The 19,071-nt window shown below is 36.0% G+C and overlaps 1 protein-coding gene across 1 annotated transcript in view; it reads right to left on the minus strand.

The window, feature by feature from the left end:
- Positions 1-4,299: 4,299 nt before the first annotated feature.
- Positions 4,300-19,071, minus strand: part of KCNQ3 (potassium voltage-gated channel subfamily Q member 3) — a 457,133-nt gene continuing 442,361 nt past the window's right edge. Inside the window, 2 exon segments of the mRNA XM_074202412.1 lie at positions 4,300-14,408; positions 18,893-18,977. Of these exon segments, the coding sequence (XP_074058513.1) occupies positions 13,659-14,408; positions 18,893-18,977 (835 nt within the window). The 3' untranslated portion in view covers positions 4,300-13,658.

Here is a 19,071-nt window from a genome sequence, read left to right on the forward strand (position 1 = left end):
TAAATCTGAGAGTGGGAGATTGAGGTCTCCCACTAGTAGAGTTTTGCAGCCTTTTACCTTTACTCTATATGCATCTCTCTGCTTCAAATGAGTTTCTTCTAAGCAGCATATTGTAGGATTCTGGCTTTTAATCCACTTTGCTATTCACTTACATTTTAAGGGAGAGTTCATTCCATTCACATTCAAAGTTATAATTACTAACCCTTTATTGCCCTCCATGTTACCTTCCCTCTGTTTGTATTTTTCTGCTTTTCCCCCTTTATTCATATTTCCTGGTCTTTTGTTTCTGAATACCATCACCTTCAGTGTGTTTGCCCTCCTATATCCAACTCCCTTCCTCCTTTTTTCCCTTTGTCTTTTTCCTTCCCTTTCTTCTGTTGGTTCCCCCTTTCCTCCCCCTCCCCTTTCCCCCTCTTAATACTTTAAAAATAAGATAAGTTTCTTAACTGAACTGAGTGTGTGTATGTTAACTGTAAGCCAGTCCTATGAGAGTAATATTCAGGTGGTTCTCACCTCCTCCCTTTTTTCCCCTCTATTGTCACAAATCCTTTGTATCTCTTAATGTACTGATATTTACCCCATTCAGTCTCCTCCATCCTCTCATCTCTTTACTTTCCCCCTTTTTTAAGTAAGTTTTGTTTTTAAATCATTCTGAGTCACAGAAAGGTCATGAGTGTCCCTCACTTCTGGCTAAGTATATTCTTTCTACTAGAATTTCAATTATTGACAGTTCTTAGAGTCTTTCTCCCAGGTAAGGATCTAGCTAGTTTAATCTTGTTGGTAGCAGTTTCTTGAATAAGTCATGAATGTCCATCACTTCTGGCTAAATAAATTCTCTCAAAAAGAGTTACAATTCTTGAGAGTTATTAGAGTCTTTCTCCCAGGTAGGGATAAAGCCAGTTTCATCTTATTAGATAGCAGTTTCTCAAATAAATCATGAGTGTCCATCTCTTCTAGCTAATTAAATTCTTTCTAATAGATTTACAGCTCTCTAGAGTTATTAAAGTCTTTCTCCCCGGTAGGGATAGAGCCAATTTCATCTTATTTGATGACAGGTTTTTTTTCTTTTTCTCCCCCCCTTTTTAAAAATTTTACCTTTTCATGTGTCTCTTTAGTCTCCTGTTTGAAGTCCAAATTTTCTATTAAGCTCTAATCTTTTCATCAGGAAAAGCTGGAAGTCTCCTATTTCATTAAATGTCCATCTTTTGCTCTGGAAGAGAAGGCTCAGTTTTTCCAGATGATAGATTCTTGACTATATTCCAAGCTCCCTTGCTTTTTGGCATATATCATTCCAGCCCCTTTGATCCCTTAATGTTGATGTTGCCAGGTCCTGTGTAATCTTTACTGTAGCTCCTTGTTATCTAAATTGTTTCTTTCTGTCTGCTTGCAGGATTTTCTCTTTTATCTGATAATTCTGGAATTTGGCTGCAATATTCCTTGGAATTTTCATTTTAGGATCCCTTTCTGGTGGGGATTGATATGTTCTTTCAACAACTATTTTGCCCTCTGATTCCATGATATCAGGGCAGTTTTCCATCACTAAATCCTGTAATATTGAGTCCAGGCCTTTTTTCTCTTCATGTTTTCAAGAAGACCAATAATTTTTAGGTTATCTCTTCTCAATCTATTCTTGAGGTCAATGGTTTTGCTGATGAAGTATTTTACATTTTTCTTCTATTGTTTTTCATTTTTTTTTGTTTTGTTTAACAGATTATTGTTGCCTCATGAAGTCTTTGGTTTCCGCTGACTCCATTCTTTTTTTTAGGGAAGAATTGTCTTTATTTATCTTTTACAACTCCTTTTCCAATTGGTCAATTCTATTTTTGTAAGAGTTTTCCATTTAACTATTTCAGGTTTTGAGAGAATTAATTTCTTTTTGCATTTGTCCAATTGTATTTTCTAGGGGTTTTTTACTTCTTTCAAGGTGTTAATCTTCTTTTGGGTTTCTTTTCCCAAATTTTCCAAATTTTCCAATCTATTTTTAAACTCCTTCCTGATTTCTTAAAGGAAGTCTTTCTGTGTTGGAGACCAAATCATATTCTCCTCAGAGGTTCTACATCTCTCTGAGTTAGGCTTTTTTCCTTCTAGGAATTTTTCTATGGAATCCCCTTCCTGCTTGCCTTTCTTTAATTTCCTAAGATCTCGTGTTGGGGGAGGAGCTGTTTCACAAAGGTTTAGTGTTGGGATCCCTAGAGGCTTTACTCACTGGCTTTAGTAACTCTACGTTGGCCTTCAGTGAGTGTAATATCTCCTCCTGGCCAGTATGGGTGCTTACCAGCCCTTATGGTAAGTCCCAGACTGTCAGTCCCATGGCCACACCTCCACTCTCTGGTTGTTTCTCGGAAGCAAACCCCTCTGGGGCTGATCTTAAGCTACACTGGCTCTTACCCTGCCCCCATTGACTGTCTGCACTCTATGCTCAGCACACCCACAATCCCCAAAGACAGACCCTGAGGTAGGTGTTATTCTCCTAGCTTCACTTTCTGGGTTTTGTCTGTTAGATTTCCATTAAGAGGTTTGTTTTATATTATATATGAGGGAAGATCAGGGGACCTTAGCACAGGGCCTGGCTTTTCTCCACCATCTTGTCCAGAAGCTAGTCTTCTATTTTCTAAGAAGATCAAGAGATAGCTTATATTATCATTTCCCCTCACCTATGACTGACCAGGAGGGAACATTAGTTTTCTTTTCTGTCTTTGGGCTGACAGTCCAACCTCTGGGGCTCCAGGCCACAGCAGTTCTTTTTCTCCTGTAGTTTCATATCTCTGCTATTATTGTCTTTGTTAGGTTGAAATGTGTTTCTTCAATCGCTATATACTTGGTTGGCAACAATAATTATTTTCCCTCTTTCTTTCTCCTTGTTAGTCCCAAGAATTACATTCTTGAATTGGCAACTGGCATTTTGATTTCATAAGGAACAATCCAGTATAATCTCATTAGCATTGAAGTGATATTCTTAATGTTTATTAAGATACAATGATACATTAAACTATTAAGATATTCTTAATTCCTCTAGATCTGTGATTTTATTATCATATAGTATTGCAAGAAAAGAAATGTCCTTTGTTAATACAGACTGACAACTCTTCTGGAAATAAAAGTCTTAGAAAGTTGCCTGAAGGAATTGAGAACTTAGATGATTTATCTGTAGTCACAAAGTTTTTGTTTATCAGTGGTGAGACTTAAATTCAAATCTTCTTGAATCCAAACTGCCATCTCTTGAGAAGTTATTTTTTGAAGTATATGGTAGTATTGAGCTTTCTTAAGATCCCTGTACTTGCTAACCATGTTGTTCATTATATTCTCCTATTTTTACTGAAATTCTGTTCATTATAAACTCTTTTTCATGAATTCCTATCTATTCTGGCATTCTATGTCTCTCTCTCTCTCTCTCTCTCTCTCTCTCTCTCTCTCTCTGACAATGAAACAGGACAAGACAATTTTTCCATTGGCAAAATAAAAAAAAAACTCCACCACAATATCTGGGAAAGGGAGTTGAGATGAACTTTCCCCCAGCAGAATACAAAACTATGGAATAAAAAAAACATACAAAATAACTCTTTTTCTTTGAGTTAAGGAAAATGAAATATGAAAGGAGAAATTCCCAATAGGGAATATATGAAAGGTGACAAAAAAAGAAATAGTTGAAGAAGACAAGGTCCAACTGGAAACTGGAAACCATTTGGATGTTCTTGTCTTTGTTAGGTTTGAAATGTTTTCCTTCACTTGATATATAATTGCTTGGCAACATTATGTACAATCACTTGAGGACCAGTGCTTTAACTAAGTTTTGACACCTTCAGGACCAAGTCTGAATTTCCTGATTGGGATTTCTTTCCCTAGATGAACAGTATTATTTTAACCCCCCCCCCACTAAAAATACTCCAAAACAATAACAAAAAAGCAAGTCCTGGAAATTAGGTGGGCATATAAAGGGTTTTAAAAGTCTTAACTTTAAAATTGCACTAAGACATTTGGAATATCTAATAGTGAGTGAGAAGTACAGTGAGACTGTAAGGGTCTATTCTGAATCCTGGCTTTGCATTTACTATCTGTGTGACCTTGAATGAATGAATCATGGAACCTCTCTGGATCTTATGTTTCCTCAAATATAAGGAGAGGAAATTAGAATAAATTGGTCTCTAAAGTCCTTATCTCAATTGATAGTCCCATGACCTTTATTCCCAATGTCTTGGGATAGATTATCTAGGCCTGCCCTTCAGTTTAAAAGAATTTTCAAAGCAAATGACATTCTTTCAATCCATCATTGAAATTTCCATTTATTAATAAGTGGTGCGGCATTTCGTTATTTGATTGTTCATTTTAAGACAGAACATAAAAAATCAGGTAAGAAGTATCGTTTGCATAATATAGATGGAAATCAACATATTAAAGTTGTTCAAATATCGGACAGTGCCAGAATATAAATTAGACATACAGTTTAAAAATTACAGGAAATCATATTAGAAAGAGCACTAAAGGCCACTTGTAGAAAAGTTGTGTTCCCTTGTAAGCCAGAATGTGAAAAAAGCGTATCCTTTGTAGCTCGGAGACAACTTCAGGGAGCAAGGCACCAGAATTCTATGCCATAAAAGGAAAAAAAATAAAGTACCCCCCCAAAGGAAAAATAGCAGGTTTGTCACATTTTAACTTATCTTGTCCTTCAGAGATTCAAAATGGATTTCATTCTCTTGCTATTTGAAGTCACTTTGCTATATCAGAAAGAAAAACAGAACAGAAATACCCAGTCCCCTTCCAAACCATTCCATAGTTACCATGGATGGTCTGCCCAGGCTGGTTCTAACAATGCACACATTTTTTCTCCTTCAGACCCTTCAAGTTATTCAATTAATAGCATAAACCATTTATTTTCAATATTTACTCTGTATTTTTTTCATCCCTATACAAATTATATCCCTTTGGGAGTATATAAATTCTTTGAGGCTAAGGATTCTTTTTTATCCTTGAAGTTTGGATATAATGGACATTGAATAAATGATATTTTGAGTTGAATTAGAATGAATTAAAAACCAGAGTTGAATATAAATTTGAGAAGGATAATCGGGACTGAAGGGTCACTATTTTACAAAAACAGATTTTATTTTATTTTCCTTAATCCTTGATACTAGCATATTTCTCAAGAATAAAGACACAGAGTGGATTTTTTTAGCATAGAGACTCTGAAAACAACTTTACATATAAAAAAGATAAAGAGTTTACAAAAACAAAACAAAACCCAATTCATTCTTCCCTTGGGAGCTCTGTGCCTGTGTCTGAAAGAATATGCTGGTGGGGTGCAGAGAGAGGTTATCTCTCTCCAGTAAAAAGGTGCTGACATCAGAAGAAAAGATTTGTCTTCCAATCTTGGGAATAAAGAAATTTCTAAGTACAAAGAAAGGTACCCATTCTGTGTTTTCCCAGAAGAGACTCAAAAGAGAGGGCATTTGAAAATAAATATGCTATCTATGAAGAAAAAGCTGGCTCCAATCCTAATAATAAATAAAAGGTCAAGGTAACTGTGGAGTCAATTGGGACATTTGAACCTTCATAATTGAATTCAACAAAAAAATTAAAAATAAAGTTACTGACAGCATAAATAGTTTGGAAAATGAATGATTCTCATGGAGTTCTGAGTAGTAACTCTGGAAAGAAAAAACAGTGTTAGTAGAAGTCAGTACAAAGTGAGTCATTCATTATCACTTGACACCCTCCCAGACCTCAAAGAAATTTCAACCAGTTCAACAACTATGTTTATATGAACAACCAACAAGATCCATATCTTTTTGCCCCGTTGGAAGATTCCAAAGCACATCACAGAAACATTTTTCTATTCTAGTAAATCTATCTTGAGACTTTCATGATTATAAAGTAGGAGAGGATCAGCTAATAGGTATTTTAAAAACTTGCTAATGTAAAGTTAGTTTCTAGTAGAAAACCAGGAAATTTGATACTGGAGAGCAACTTTGGTTCTGGTATTTATCTTTCTGGTGGTGAAGCAATACTGAGTTTTATTTACTCAATACTAAGTAAATAAAATATATTTACTGAGGCTTAGTGGGGGCAGGGGCGGCAATTGCATCTCAGGTACTGCCACTGAAGACTTTCATCTGCCTCAGTGGAATGCAACCTTCTTAAAGGCAAGGATTTTTTGTGTGGGGGAGGGTGCTCTTTGTCTAGTGCTAAGTATAGTATCTTACATAAAGTAGCTATGTATGCTTTTGTTGAAGATATTGAGAGGGATGCTAAGCAGAGGGTCTGTGGTTGCTTTGTTCCCTAATAATTATGGACACGCTATCCTCAAAATGCTGTATGGGACCTTTTTGTTTTGAATCACTGATGGGAGGATGCATTCCTCTGCCATTCTCACTCATTGGCTGGGATACTGATTTATGGCAGGTCTGACAGCAATCATAGAGGAACCAGCTGAAAATGCTCAACCAGCCACTGAAGGGAAAATGTGTTCTTCCTCAGAGTAAACATTTTTAAAGATCTGGCAAATCTTCCTCTAACACTCTACTATAAAATTCCTGTTTATAGCCTTGGGGAGAAAATAATTTAGCAGCTTCCCCAAATTACAGGAATTAAGACTCACCCTGAACTGGGATCATGGTGGTTAGCATAAGATTCAATTCATTTCAATTTAGTTCTATTTGTTCCAATTCAATTCAATATCAATCATTTGAACAAACATTTCTGTGGTGACTACCATGCCAAGCTCCATGCTAGGTGCGAATACAATGAAAAAAATATAAAGAAATAATCCCTGTCCTCAGGAATCTTACCTTTCTTTGGCCTATTGAAATAAATATCAGCTCATACATTTTTACCTCCTCAGTTACATCAAGGATCCTTGGACAAGCTCAGAGTGAAACACACCATATTCCTAAAATTGAGACCATTATTATTGACTACTGCATAATTATTCACTCTGCAGACTTTCAGTTGAACATTTGAGAGCCCATTGAAAAATGATCATTTTCCCCCCTCATACTAGTTGGACCCCTAACTTGCTAAATATCAGGCTGCTATTGGAATGATGAAGTTTGGGGGATAAGGGACACAGGATTCAGTGAAAATATTTTCAATTACTCAACCAATCTCTTGAGATCTAAAGCATTTGATAATTTTTTTGTTATGCTTTCTCTTAGGAGAAGCTTCTTCTATATTCATAAAACATAACAAAGACTGTTTGAAAGCCAATTAACAAACAAAAAGAACTGTCAATGACAAGGAAAGCAACAAAATCTTCTCTAGTTTTTTTCATTCATAAAGGGATGGTTTTGGATTAGATGATTTAAAAGAACCTTTCCCACTTGGAATCTATGATCTTGAAAAAAATGAAAAAGTACCCTCTGGCAACAGTACCCAGATCCCCATCATAAGTAGAAATTAATTATTGACATACAGATTCAATCCCCAAATCTTGATTTAGCCAGAAGTTTTAAACTTTCTCAATGACCCAACCATTTTTAGTCATCTGCATGGAATAGCTTGGCCCTTTGGTGGAGGCGTTTGGTAATGAGCCATAAAATGGCAGGATTAATAAAAAGGAAAACTAGAGGCACAGAAAACTTGCTAACAGGAGACCAGAACTTCTAATTGTAAAGTCTTTTAAACCCAAACTATTATTTGGGGTCATGTAGATCTATGTGATTTGCCAAATTCACCTCTTTATTTCGTTTTTAACTTGAATGTCAAATGGGTTTGTGTGTGTGGAGGCTGCTGGGATATTGACTTTAGAGGCAGGATGAATCTAAAAAACAGACTGATGATTTGTTGGGATCATAGGGTGGAGGAAGGAAGCAATTGGGAAAAGTTAAAAAGATTTTTAAAAAAAGGGTGTGTGTGATGGCATGGCCTTAAAGACACTGAACCTTAAGGGATTTTGGTGAATTCTATTGGGAGGATCTGAACTAGAATTGGAGAAGGGGAAGATGATCCTTACTAAGACATGGGAACATTATCTTCTGTCCTTTGATCAGTCCCTAAAGACTCAGGATATTTGTCCATTGTTCAGGTTTGGGTGTGCCTGGTAGAACTGGAGGGCAAGAAGATATCTGCCTTGTCCACTATCCTGTGCTATACTTAATGAAATGCTTTAATTCAACATTTTTAATCTCTAAGGGCAGTCTTTTGAAAAATTTTTGAATCTTCTATACCTATAGAAGATTAATAATTAATAATTAATAAAATTAATAATCAAACATGAACCTTTCCCCCCAGTTACCAGCTATGGTGCTGAAATAGAGAAATTTTAAAGGGAGACTTCATAGGATCTTAGATTTGGATCTAAGAGACATTAAAAACTATTGAGTCCAACCTTCTTGATGAGAAAATGGAGAATGAGAAAAATGGAGAATTGAACTGAGAGGTCTATGGTTAGATAGAATCTAAGACAGGGTCTGAACTCAAATGTTCCTCACTGCAAGCTTAGCACCACATACAATGTGATGGTGTTTTGAATCTCAATGGGAATCAGAACTAGAAATACATCAGTCCCACCAAATTAATGGTTTCATGTGCCTAGAAAAAACAATGCATAAATTTGAATTGGTTACATAACTTTTTCATTGGAAAGAGAGGAAAAAGTCTCATGGGTCTTTGGTAAGAGCCCACTAGACTTTTCACTTTAAATCACCATTGTTATTCTGCAGCATTGTTTTCCATCTGTTCACCCATGAAAATGTGAAACCAGCCAACTATTAAGATATATTACCCACTAGGGATTCATGAATGAACCCAAGGCAATATAGCCTTACTCACTTCCCATGACAGAACAGCTTTCTCATTTCAGTAGTTAAATATAAATAATTCAAAACACAGAGGTATCACTATCAATAAGTGGCTTACAGTTATAATGTCTTAATACTAATCATTTTAGATACGTGCTTAACTTTTTTTAAGCTATGAAATTTTTGAAAGTTAAGTATTCATAGCAATGTTTAAAAGTCCAGTTTAAGGCATTATACAGTACAGGCACTGTACTGTGAAAATAAAAAGGAATTCTTGTGTTCTGAATCTTGATTTGTTAGATCTTTTGACCTACAAAGACCAAATTTATATTTGAATTCCCTGGTATCTAATAGTGTTATACTTTGGAAAACCTGGTGTGACAGAAGACTGTTATAAGACACAACTACTCCATTAGTTATTTGTTCATAGGAATAAATCATCCTTTACAACAATGATGGGACTTAGTGTAGAAAGTGAAGTCCATTGAGTCATTTTGAAATAGACCCTCAAATTAATCATATCTTTGCCACTGAAAGCTAAGATCAAGAAATAAATACTGTAGGATGCTCATGATCAGATGATCTCTTTCCAACAAATGGAGGATCAATGTGGCAAAATGAGTAGCAAGATCTAGAACCCAGAAGTCATGAGTTCAAGTCCTACATCTAACACATCTAATGGCTTTGTTATCCTGGATCTGCCATTTAACTTTTCAGTATTCTAGGTACCTCTTTAAAACATTACATTTCATAAGCCTTCTGCCTGTATTGGTCTCCTTTTCTAGGATAAACCCTATATCAACATGATAAGGAGTTTTCATGACATTTTGGTTTGTAAAGACTACTAAAGATCAACTATATAGAAACTCTAAGGATGGGAATTTGCAAAGAACAACCCAATAATATCCCCCACAAAATTCAGGCAACTTTTCAGACCACTGACCAAACCAATAGATGTCTCCAGAAAAGTAATTGCTTTCCCTTAAAATAGGTGTTCTGCCATGGAGCAAAAGTTTCAAAGACCAGAAGGACTCTAGGATAAGGATCTGTAAGTTCATCATGCCAGCAAGTGAGGGATAAAAATAGTCCATCTGTTATCACCAATGTAGGAATGTTCATAAGGAATGACTTCATCTCTCAGATTGGATTTAGGAAAGTGTAGGAAGAGAAAAAAAAACCTAACTTTACCATCAAAAGAAAAATAAATCTTAGTTAATACACAACTCACTCCTTTGTTGAACTAGTCGGAGATTAGTTAGGCCAAATTGATAAAATCAGAACCTAAATCCTTCCCCATCACACCCCACCATCTTGTCCTTAGAGATGAGGTCATTTGTACTCTGATAAGAGCTCTTACCAACCATTTGAAATCCTAGTCCTCTATGTAAACTCACTTATGCAGATGCTAAGGATCAATATATCTCTAAAGACAATCTTGTTTTCATGAGGCAAGATGTCCAATAAAAAAATAAGCTTCTTAAGGATAAGAAGTTTCTGTTCTTGTCTTTATATTCCCATTCCCAGTACAGTGCCTGGTACATATATAAGGCATTTTACAAATGCTTATTGATTGATTGGTCAGATAAAAGCTAAGCTCTCTATTTATCACCTTCCTCATGTCATGGTCCTCTTTGAGAATGAAGGGCAAGCAACAAGCTCTCTGTTCTTATTGGCTATGCTTCAAAGAGCCAATCTGGCAGCAAGTATTTGTTAAGCAACTACTATGTACCAAGCACCATGTAGGTGCTGGGGATACAAAGGCAAAACATACTTTGAAAACTGACATTTCTTTTAACCTTTACTGCTCCAGTGGCATCTTGTTATAAGGCTGGAAATTTTTGGTATACAACAGAATCTCAAAATTCTTTGAATCCTCAAATATAATTTTGACAAAGTTACCTGAACAAGAATGATTGCTCATTCAATTTTCTCATGAAGACCTCCAATGAAAGGGAATTCACTCCCTACCAATGATAGCATATTACTTAGCAGGTGCTTTGTCCATAAAAAAATGTTTCTCAAAGGAAGGAAAAAGTCTATTCCTTTGTTATCAGTAAGCATGAGCATAAATATCCTCTCACACCAATTATTATCTGTTAAGATTCTAAGAGAGTGTCAGTTTCTTAGACAAATTAATTGGTGCAAATATAGAAAATCTGATCAATTTTCCATCAATCCCTTAAAAAACTTTAAAAAACAATATGTTGAAAACTTAAAGATATTTCAGCTGTTTCTGGTAAATGATAATTTCTTGATTACTCAAAAATCAATCTCAATGAAAGAAATTTGATTCATTGAGTCAGAGACTCCCAATAGTCCATCTCAGAACAAGTGATTGGTTAAAAGATAACAGTTATATCTATGATCACCTCCTGTGACAGTAAGTCATAGTAAGGACAGAATCTGAGCTACAGCCTAGGTTCCCATAACCTGTTTATTCTCTCTAACTCTTCAGTCAGTACTTTTTCCTATATTCCAATCACAAATACCATAGCAATTTCCTCCTTTCCCATCTTTCTTTCTCCTAAGTAATCTACAACTCTCAGTCAAAAAAGTCAATCTTTCCTACCAAAACACTGAAGTTCTCTCCATTAGTTTATATATAAACTCATTTACTGAAGTATCTGCCAGAATTATTATTCCTCTAGGCAAGATCTTTAAGTATTCCAGTCTTCTTGTTGAACAGATAACATATAGTCAACAAAATGTGCCTAAATTTTAGCTAATTTGGTCATTTTGATAGTTAGTTGTTCCAGAACCAATAAGCAATTGCTTGAAGAGAGGCAAGATCAATTCAGGCTTATGCAGTTGCTATCCATTCAGCCCAATTTACAGGAAAAATCCCACTGTCAAAGTACATTATAGATTATCAAGTGGAAAGAGAAACCATAGGCAGATTGTGCTTGGTAATTTTTGTGGGATACTGCTACAAAGCCCTATTTCTTTAATTTAATTTAATTCTTTTTTTTGCTGTTCCAATGTCACATTTAAGTATTTTCATAAAAGTGTGAAAGGAAGGATGGGTGAACATGATTAAATAATTCCTGACTGGTTAGCCAATTTTCTGGTAATGAATCTGTTTATATTGAGCCAGGCTGGTCCTTAGGAAACAGAGAAATCCAACTGCTGAGATTATATTCCAATTTGTAATACCTTCACACTCCCACGATGGAGAATCCCACTGACATTCATTTAGTTTCCGATTCCCTTAATATGAAACCTTCATCTAATAACCGATGAAGTAACAGATGGATAAGATTCATTATAATTTGTATCAATGAAAAATGTACCCCACAGTGATGCAATTATGCATTCACTGAAATAAAATGATAATAAATGATATTTCTATGTCTCTAACATTCTCAAAGTGGTTTACATACATGATCTCATTTGAATTAATAATGAAGAAAATGTAATGGTTATCACATTGGCCAATTCATACATCAGTAAAACTACAGTCAGCCATTGTTCTTGAAGCAAAAGAAGCAGAATAAAAATGAATGTATTGTGTTTCACAATTAAAAACAAACTTTATGATTTTCACTGGTCAACTAGGGCATGATATAACTGACATTCTGTATTCAAGATACTACAGCTAAGTCAGTCACAGAGAAAACATTGAGCCATTTACTACTAGTGTGACCTTGAATAACAACTTTTCTGGGCCTCAATTTTTTCATTTATTGATTGAGAGGAGTTTGCCTAGGTGCTTTCTATGATCTCTTAAATCTCTGTGATTCTTGTCTAAATCTCAGTATGAATTCCATTTTCTACACAGAACATGTAAATCATTTAGGAGTCCTGAGTTCTGTGTTCAAATCTGTTCTGCCATTCTGACTATGGGAAAGGCATTTACCCTCTCTAGACCTCAGTTTACTCACATGTAAAGTTATGGAGACTAATTCAAATGTTCTCTAAACTTGATTTTGTTGCTAATGGATATTTTGCAAAAGATGATTTGCAGGGAATAGAAGTTGGGTCCTTTTTAAAGGACAATGAATTAATAACAAAGCATTCTTTATTTAATGTGACTCAAAAAAATATTTCTATTTGGAAATGTTAATTTTTTCCAGTTTCTTTATAAATCAGGATATCCATGGAATGAGAAAAAAGATAGATATCCTCCCTTCCCCTCTATATTATATTGAAAGAGAAGCAACATGATATAGAGGACAGAGGGCTTCCCATGGAGACATTAAGACCTATTGCCAGGTCCTATTTCTGACACATGTTAGCTTTGCTAACAGGGGCATCACCAACCTTCTCTGAGTTTGTAACTGAGAACTTGCTGACTGGTTTCAGTGGAGAAAGTTTTTGCTGTGGGAGGTCCATACATGAATGAAATCAGAATTCCTCCAAACATTATTATGTTTTCTAATGTTATCATATTAATGAAGGGGGGGGGTAGACCTCACTGAACTTGCTCTCCATTCTGGGAATTTCTGAGAGTTAGTGAAGTTATCAAGAAAATGACTTCATTATTTTGAAAAAAAAGTGGGTGTGGATTCCAGGGCAGGTGCCAGAACACAAAGGGGCAGTGACTCTAGAATTAACTGTAACTATATTATCTGTTTTTAAAAGAAAAAGAGCATGGAATCTTCTATAGTCTCTCCCTGCATAGGCCCAATTATGGTTTTTAAGTAAGAACAGCAGATAGATATGTATTCTAGAAGAAAGTAGCGGTACCATTTATATAGTGTAAAGTCATGCAAAGCATGCTCAAAATGAAGCGGCTTCCTTGCGGTGTCTTGGAAAAAAAATGTAGCTGTAAATCCTCATGGAATGGTGCAGCGACTACGACTAACACATGCATTGAATGCAGCCATTGGTGTTCCAACTAGTAAGCTTTGGGTGTAAGAGTAAGTGAGCTATACAAAGTTTGTCTACATTACAAGGAGAGGTCATCCAGTGACCCCCCCTCCCCCTTTAAACTGGTTTGTTGGAAGGAGTCCATATGGAATCTGAAATCCCTTCCCCTGTTGAAGACAAAGGCATAGAGCCACTCGGGGTAAAGGGGTCTGTGTCTGTGTCTGTCTCTCCCTCGGCCAGGTAGCGCTTCTCCCTCATCCAACTCGAACCCCCATTTGGGCCGAAAAGGTAATCGTCTCTGTCCTGGGAGATGCTGAAACCACTGGGTGAACGTTCTAGTTCTTCATGGTTGACAGAGAGGAGGGATAAGGGTGTATCACTGTCCCTGGTGAAGCTTCGTCTCTGCCTAGGTGAGATGCGTTCCTGGTAGGGGCTGTGCAGCTCAGCTTGGGAGTGGTAGCTCACTCGAGAGTCTAGGAGAGTGAGGATAGGCAAGACGGTGGGTCTTTCTGCATAGGGGACCGAGGAAGGGAGAGTCCTTGGGAGCTTCTCCCTCTCTGCTGGTGGCCCTCCTCCTCCTCCACCTCGAGGCAAGCTCCCTGGGTCATGTGCAAAGAAAGCATAGGGGCTGACTTTGTTGACAGGAACCTGATGGAAGCTATAGGGGGTTTCATGGGTGCAGGATTCAGAATAGTTGTAGATAATGGTTTTCAATTCAGAATACTTGTTCTCTTTCTTCTCGACCTCTACTGGTGTAGCAGTGGCCTTTTTGGTTGGGTAATATTCTGTCACTTGTACTTGGAGCTGTTCCATGTGCTGCATGTGCATATCAACAAGAAAATCCAGTTTCTTCCCCATGTCATGAACCTGGGGAGGAAAAAGCATAGAGAAAAAATTATTGGATCATTCTTGATTCCAGTTATTCATTTTGTTGCATAAGGCAAAAGAAGGCTAAGTCACTGAATTCTCATTGAGCTTCAGTTTTCTCATCTGTCAAATGGGGATGATAATATCTGCCATGCTTCCACTAGGAAATTGTGAAGTTCAAGTGAAATAAAGTATGTAGTGTGTTTTTATCAATTTTACATTATATAAATTTTAGTTATTATGCACTTGGACACTTAGTCATTTCTCAGTAATGATAAAAACTGTCTTATTTATAGTGAATTACACCTTAACTTTATACAACTGTATTTTTGCTAGCAACCTAGTGGGGTTGTTGTGGTGATTTATTATTTTTCCCAACTGCATATAAAAATAATTTTAAAATTTTTAAGTTTCAAATTCTCTCTCTCCTTTCACTTTCCCCAAAATGTCAAGTAGTTTGATATAGATTGTATATGTGCAAACATGACAAACATATTAGTCATGCTGTGAAAAAAAAAGTCAAGAGAAAAAACATGGAAAAAAATTAGAAAGTAGAAAAATAGTATGTTTTGAACTTCTTTCAGACTCCACCAGTTCTTCCTCTGGGAGGAAATAACATTTTTCATCTTGAGTCCTTTGAAATTGTCCTGAACCATTGTATTTCTGAGAATAGCTAAGTCATTCATAGTTGATCATCCTATTATGATAATTGATAAATAATATTTATTATTGATAGATATTAAATTCTGTATGTAGCTCTTCACCAGTTTTTGTTGGGCTTTGCAGTGCAGGAGAGTTAAAAAGTCATATACCCCTGGATAAGAGGATCCCTAAAATCCATTTTAAAAACCCTAAATTATATGGTTCCAGGTCACTGCCAGAAAGTAAGAAAGCTAGGTGTTAAACTCAACCAGGTCCTCTGATTTCAAGTCCTTTGTTTTGATTATCTTATCTTAACCTCAAAGAAATTGTTCCATCTCCTGCAGTTTGAGGGTAATAATCATTCTATTTTATGACTATATACATATATATACATATATATGTATATGTATATACATATATATGTATGTGTGTATATATATATATATATATATATATATATATATATATATATATATACACACACATATGAAAACTTGAGATGTATCCAGAAACTAGACTCAGGTACATCTAATGCTTGGATAAAATACTGATTGCCTCCACATGGAGATATCCCTTCAGAAAAGAAACTTTGGATGAGTGGGCACATCCCCAGAGATGAACATTCTTCTCTGAAACCCTCCTTCCTCATTTTTGTCTTTAGTTGTACTGATCCATATCTGGTCAATGGACCCAGTTGGCTCCAGAGGAGAAAGTGAAGCTTTGCACATCACTTAAATATAACTCACTTGATGTCATGGCATCACCTCCTTGTTTTCTTTGAAAACAAAGGACAAACAACGACAGCTTTGTTTGTTAATGTAGTTACTTAAGTCAGAGACTAATGTTAGATCTCATTTTTAAGACAAGCTGAACTGCCTAATACTGTTCTTCCCACATCACTTGCTCTTATTGTTAGAGGCAGGAATATCTTTGGATATGGAAGAATCCAAGCCTGGTTACATGGATGGTGTAGCCTCAAAACAAATCTACAATGCATTATAGCAATGAAAAAATGCAATCTTAGGCATAATGTCAGAATCAGAGGCATGATAGATAGGTCCTAGACTTTGATATTCTTTTTTATTTAGGTTTTTGCAAGGCAATGGGGTTAAGTGACTTGCCCAAGGTCACATAGCTAGATACTTAGTAAGTGTCTGAGGCCGGATTTGAACTCAGGTCTTCCTGACTCCAGGACCAGTGCTCCATTTGCACCACCTTGCTGCCCCTAGGTCCTGGACTTTGTCATAGTCAGGTCATATGTTGAACATCAAGGGTACTATATTTTAGGAGGAACATTTATTAGTTGAAGAATGTCCAGTGAAAGACAACAAGGATAGTGAGATGTTTTGGAATGGAATGGAATAAGCATTTATATTTTTCATAGGCTCCAGACCTTGGGTTAAGTGATCTTTATAAATATTAACTGACTTGATCCTCACACCACATTTTGAGATAGGTTATTATTATTAGCTATAATTATCCTCATTTTGTAGTTGAGGAAATGAAGGAAACAGAGATTAAATGACTTGCTCAGGATCGCACAACTGCCTGGGAACCAGCGTAAACTCAGATCTTTCTGACTCTAAGCCCAACTCTCATTCATTCATGACATATAAGGATAAACTAAAGGAGTAGATCAGGATGTTCAGCCTGTTCCAAAGAAAACTCAAAAGGAGCCTGAAAATTATTTTTAGCATCTGAAAGACTATTAAACAAATAAGAGATTCAATTGACTCTGCTTTGTTCCACAGTGCAGATCAAAGAAAAATTTTGGAAATTATATTTTAGCTCCCTAGGTAGATTATTTTTTAATCTTCCTTGGCATTTGATTAATGCCTATTCCCCATTACTGACCATGAGTGGCAGAGTCACTATGACCTCAGATTTACTGGACAATGGTCCAATCTGATTTTGTTAATTCCCTAAAGTGTCTTCCAGAAGAATTTCTATGATGCTCCTTTTTTCAATCTGGGACTGTGCCATTCATTAAAAATGTTGAAAAAAGAATGAAGGAAGGTTTTGAGAGGAAATAGATTTCCTAAACATTAAAGAATTGACATAAAGAGGCAGGAAATTCCATGAGAATAGCAAAACTGCACTAATTGTATATGTATATATATATATATATATATATATATGTATATAGAATGAAATTTTATTACATTACAATTGAGATAGTAAGGTATGGAAGACAGAGGGTCAACCTTGGGTTCTGGTCTCTTTGTATTATTTTTGGCCCATCACTTAACTTCAGGAACCTCAGTTTACCTCCCAGTAAATATATGTTACAGAATAATTGATGATCAATACTGAGAAACAGAACTTTCTGATTGGAAATTTCATATACTAATAAAATTATCTGTCCTATGATTTATATGATTTAAATATCTCAACATGTGTTTTAATTAGAACATTTTAATATAAAAAGAGTAGTATTAAATTGCTTTTAGAAAACAGATTGAGGGGGTGGCTAGGTGGCACAGTGGATAAAGCACCGACCTTGGAGTCAGGAGTACCTGGGTTCAAATCCAGTCTCAGACACTTAATAATTACCTAGCTGTGTGGCCTTGGGCAAGCCACTTAACCCCATCTGCCTTGCAAAAAACCTAAAAAAAACCTTAAAAAAAGAAAACAGATTGAATTTTTTAAGATATGTTAAATATTAAACATTTGCTCTATATTTTCTTTCAAGATCCCCCCACCCCCACCATTTTTAAAAGTATAGCCTGGTCTAGCCTTTCTAGTACGCCAAGATTACACAATTAAATTATAAAAAGGGAATTCAACTTTATGAATTTTGTCCACATTTTCACAATTTCTAAATAAGTAGAGTCAGACTCAATGATGGTTTGAATATTCCAGCTCTCTCTCAACTCTAGGGGCATCTCCAGTCATCCTGAATCATCTCTGTTCATTGGACCCAGCTAGTTCCTGAGGATAAAATGAGCCTGGTGACTTTGCACAGCCCTCTCTCACTTAAATCCAATTCACTTGCGTGTCATGGCCTGATGTCATGATGCTCTTTGAGAGTGAAAGACAAATAGTAGCAATAACAACCCTCTCCCTATAGGAGCACTGAATTTTTTAACCTTGCTAAGTCATTTGGTTTTGATTTTTATGGGCCTGACTGAAGATATGAAAAGGAGTTTAGTTAGCGTAGGTGAGTTCAGAAGATGGGAATTCAAATCTTTCTTCAGAAATCTGATGTAATTGTTGTTATTGCGTAGCCTGTGCAGTTGTTGCTCATTAGTTTCAATTGTGTCTTCACAACTCCATTTGGGGTTTTCCTGGCAAAAATAGTGGAATGGTTTGCCATTTTCTTTTCCAGCTTATTTTACAGAGGAAGAAACTGAGGTAAACAGGTTTAAAAAACTTGGCTAGGGTCACCTGACTAGTAAATGTCTCAGGATGGATTTGAACTCAGGTCTTTCTGATTTCAGGCCTGGTATTTATCCATTGTGCCACTTGTCCTTAGTATCTCTGTGGGTTCGGGCAAGACAACTCAACCTATTTAAACTTCAGTTATCTATAAAGTTGGACGGAGATTGTTGCTGTTGCTTTTCTTCTTTTGTTAAATCAATTAATTAATTAATTGATTTTTTGCAAGGCAATAGGGTTCAGTGACTTGCCCAAGGTCACACAGCTAGGTAATTAGTGTCTGAGATTGGAATTGAACTCAGATCCTCCTGACTCCAGGGCCAGTGTTCTATACACTGTGGCACCTAGCTGCCCCATATGATTTTATGATTCCTATGTCCAATGGAATAATATTATATTCAGGATTATATAAGATGATGACATAAAAATATTTTTCAATACCATAAATTATATTCAGAACCCACCTGTCTTTCAACTTTAACAAATTTCCCCATCATGCTTTGGTCTTCAATTTCTGATGAGGATGCTTTGGCTACAAATGGATCATTTCTAGGAAAGAAACAAGAGTCCCATGAGATCATTCCATTCCATTCTATTCTACAGTGTTATCTATATCTTTGGTAGCTCTGGAGATCTAATGTCA

This window comes from Macrotis lagotis, chromosome X (genome assembly GCF_037893015.1).
Source record: "Macrotis lagotis isolate mMagLag1 chromosome X, bilby.v1.9.chrom.fasta, whole genome shotgun sequence".
Classification (NCBI taxonomy): domain Eukaryota; kingdom Metazoa; phylum Chordata; class Mammalia; order Peramelemorphia; family Peramelidae; genus Macrotis; species Macrotis lagotis.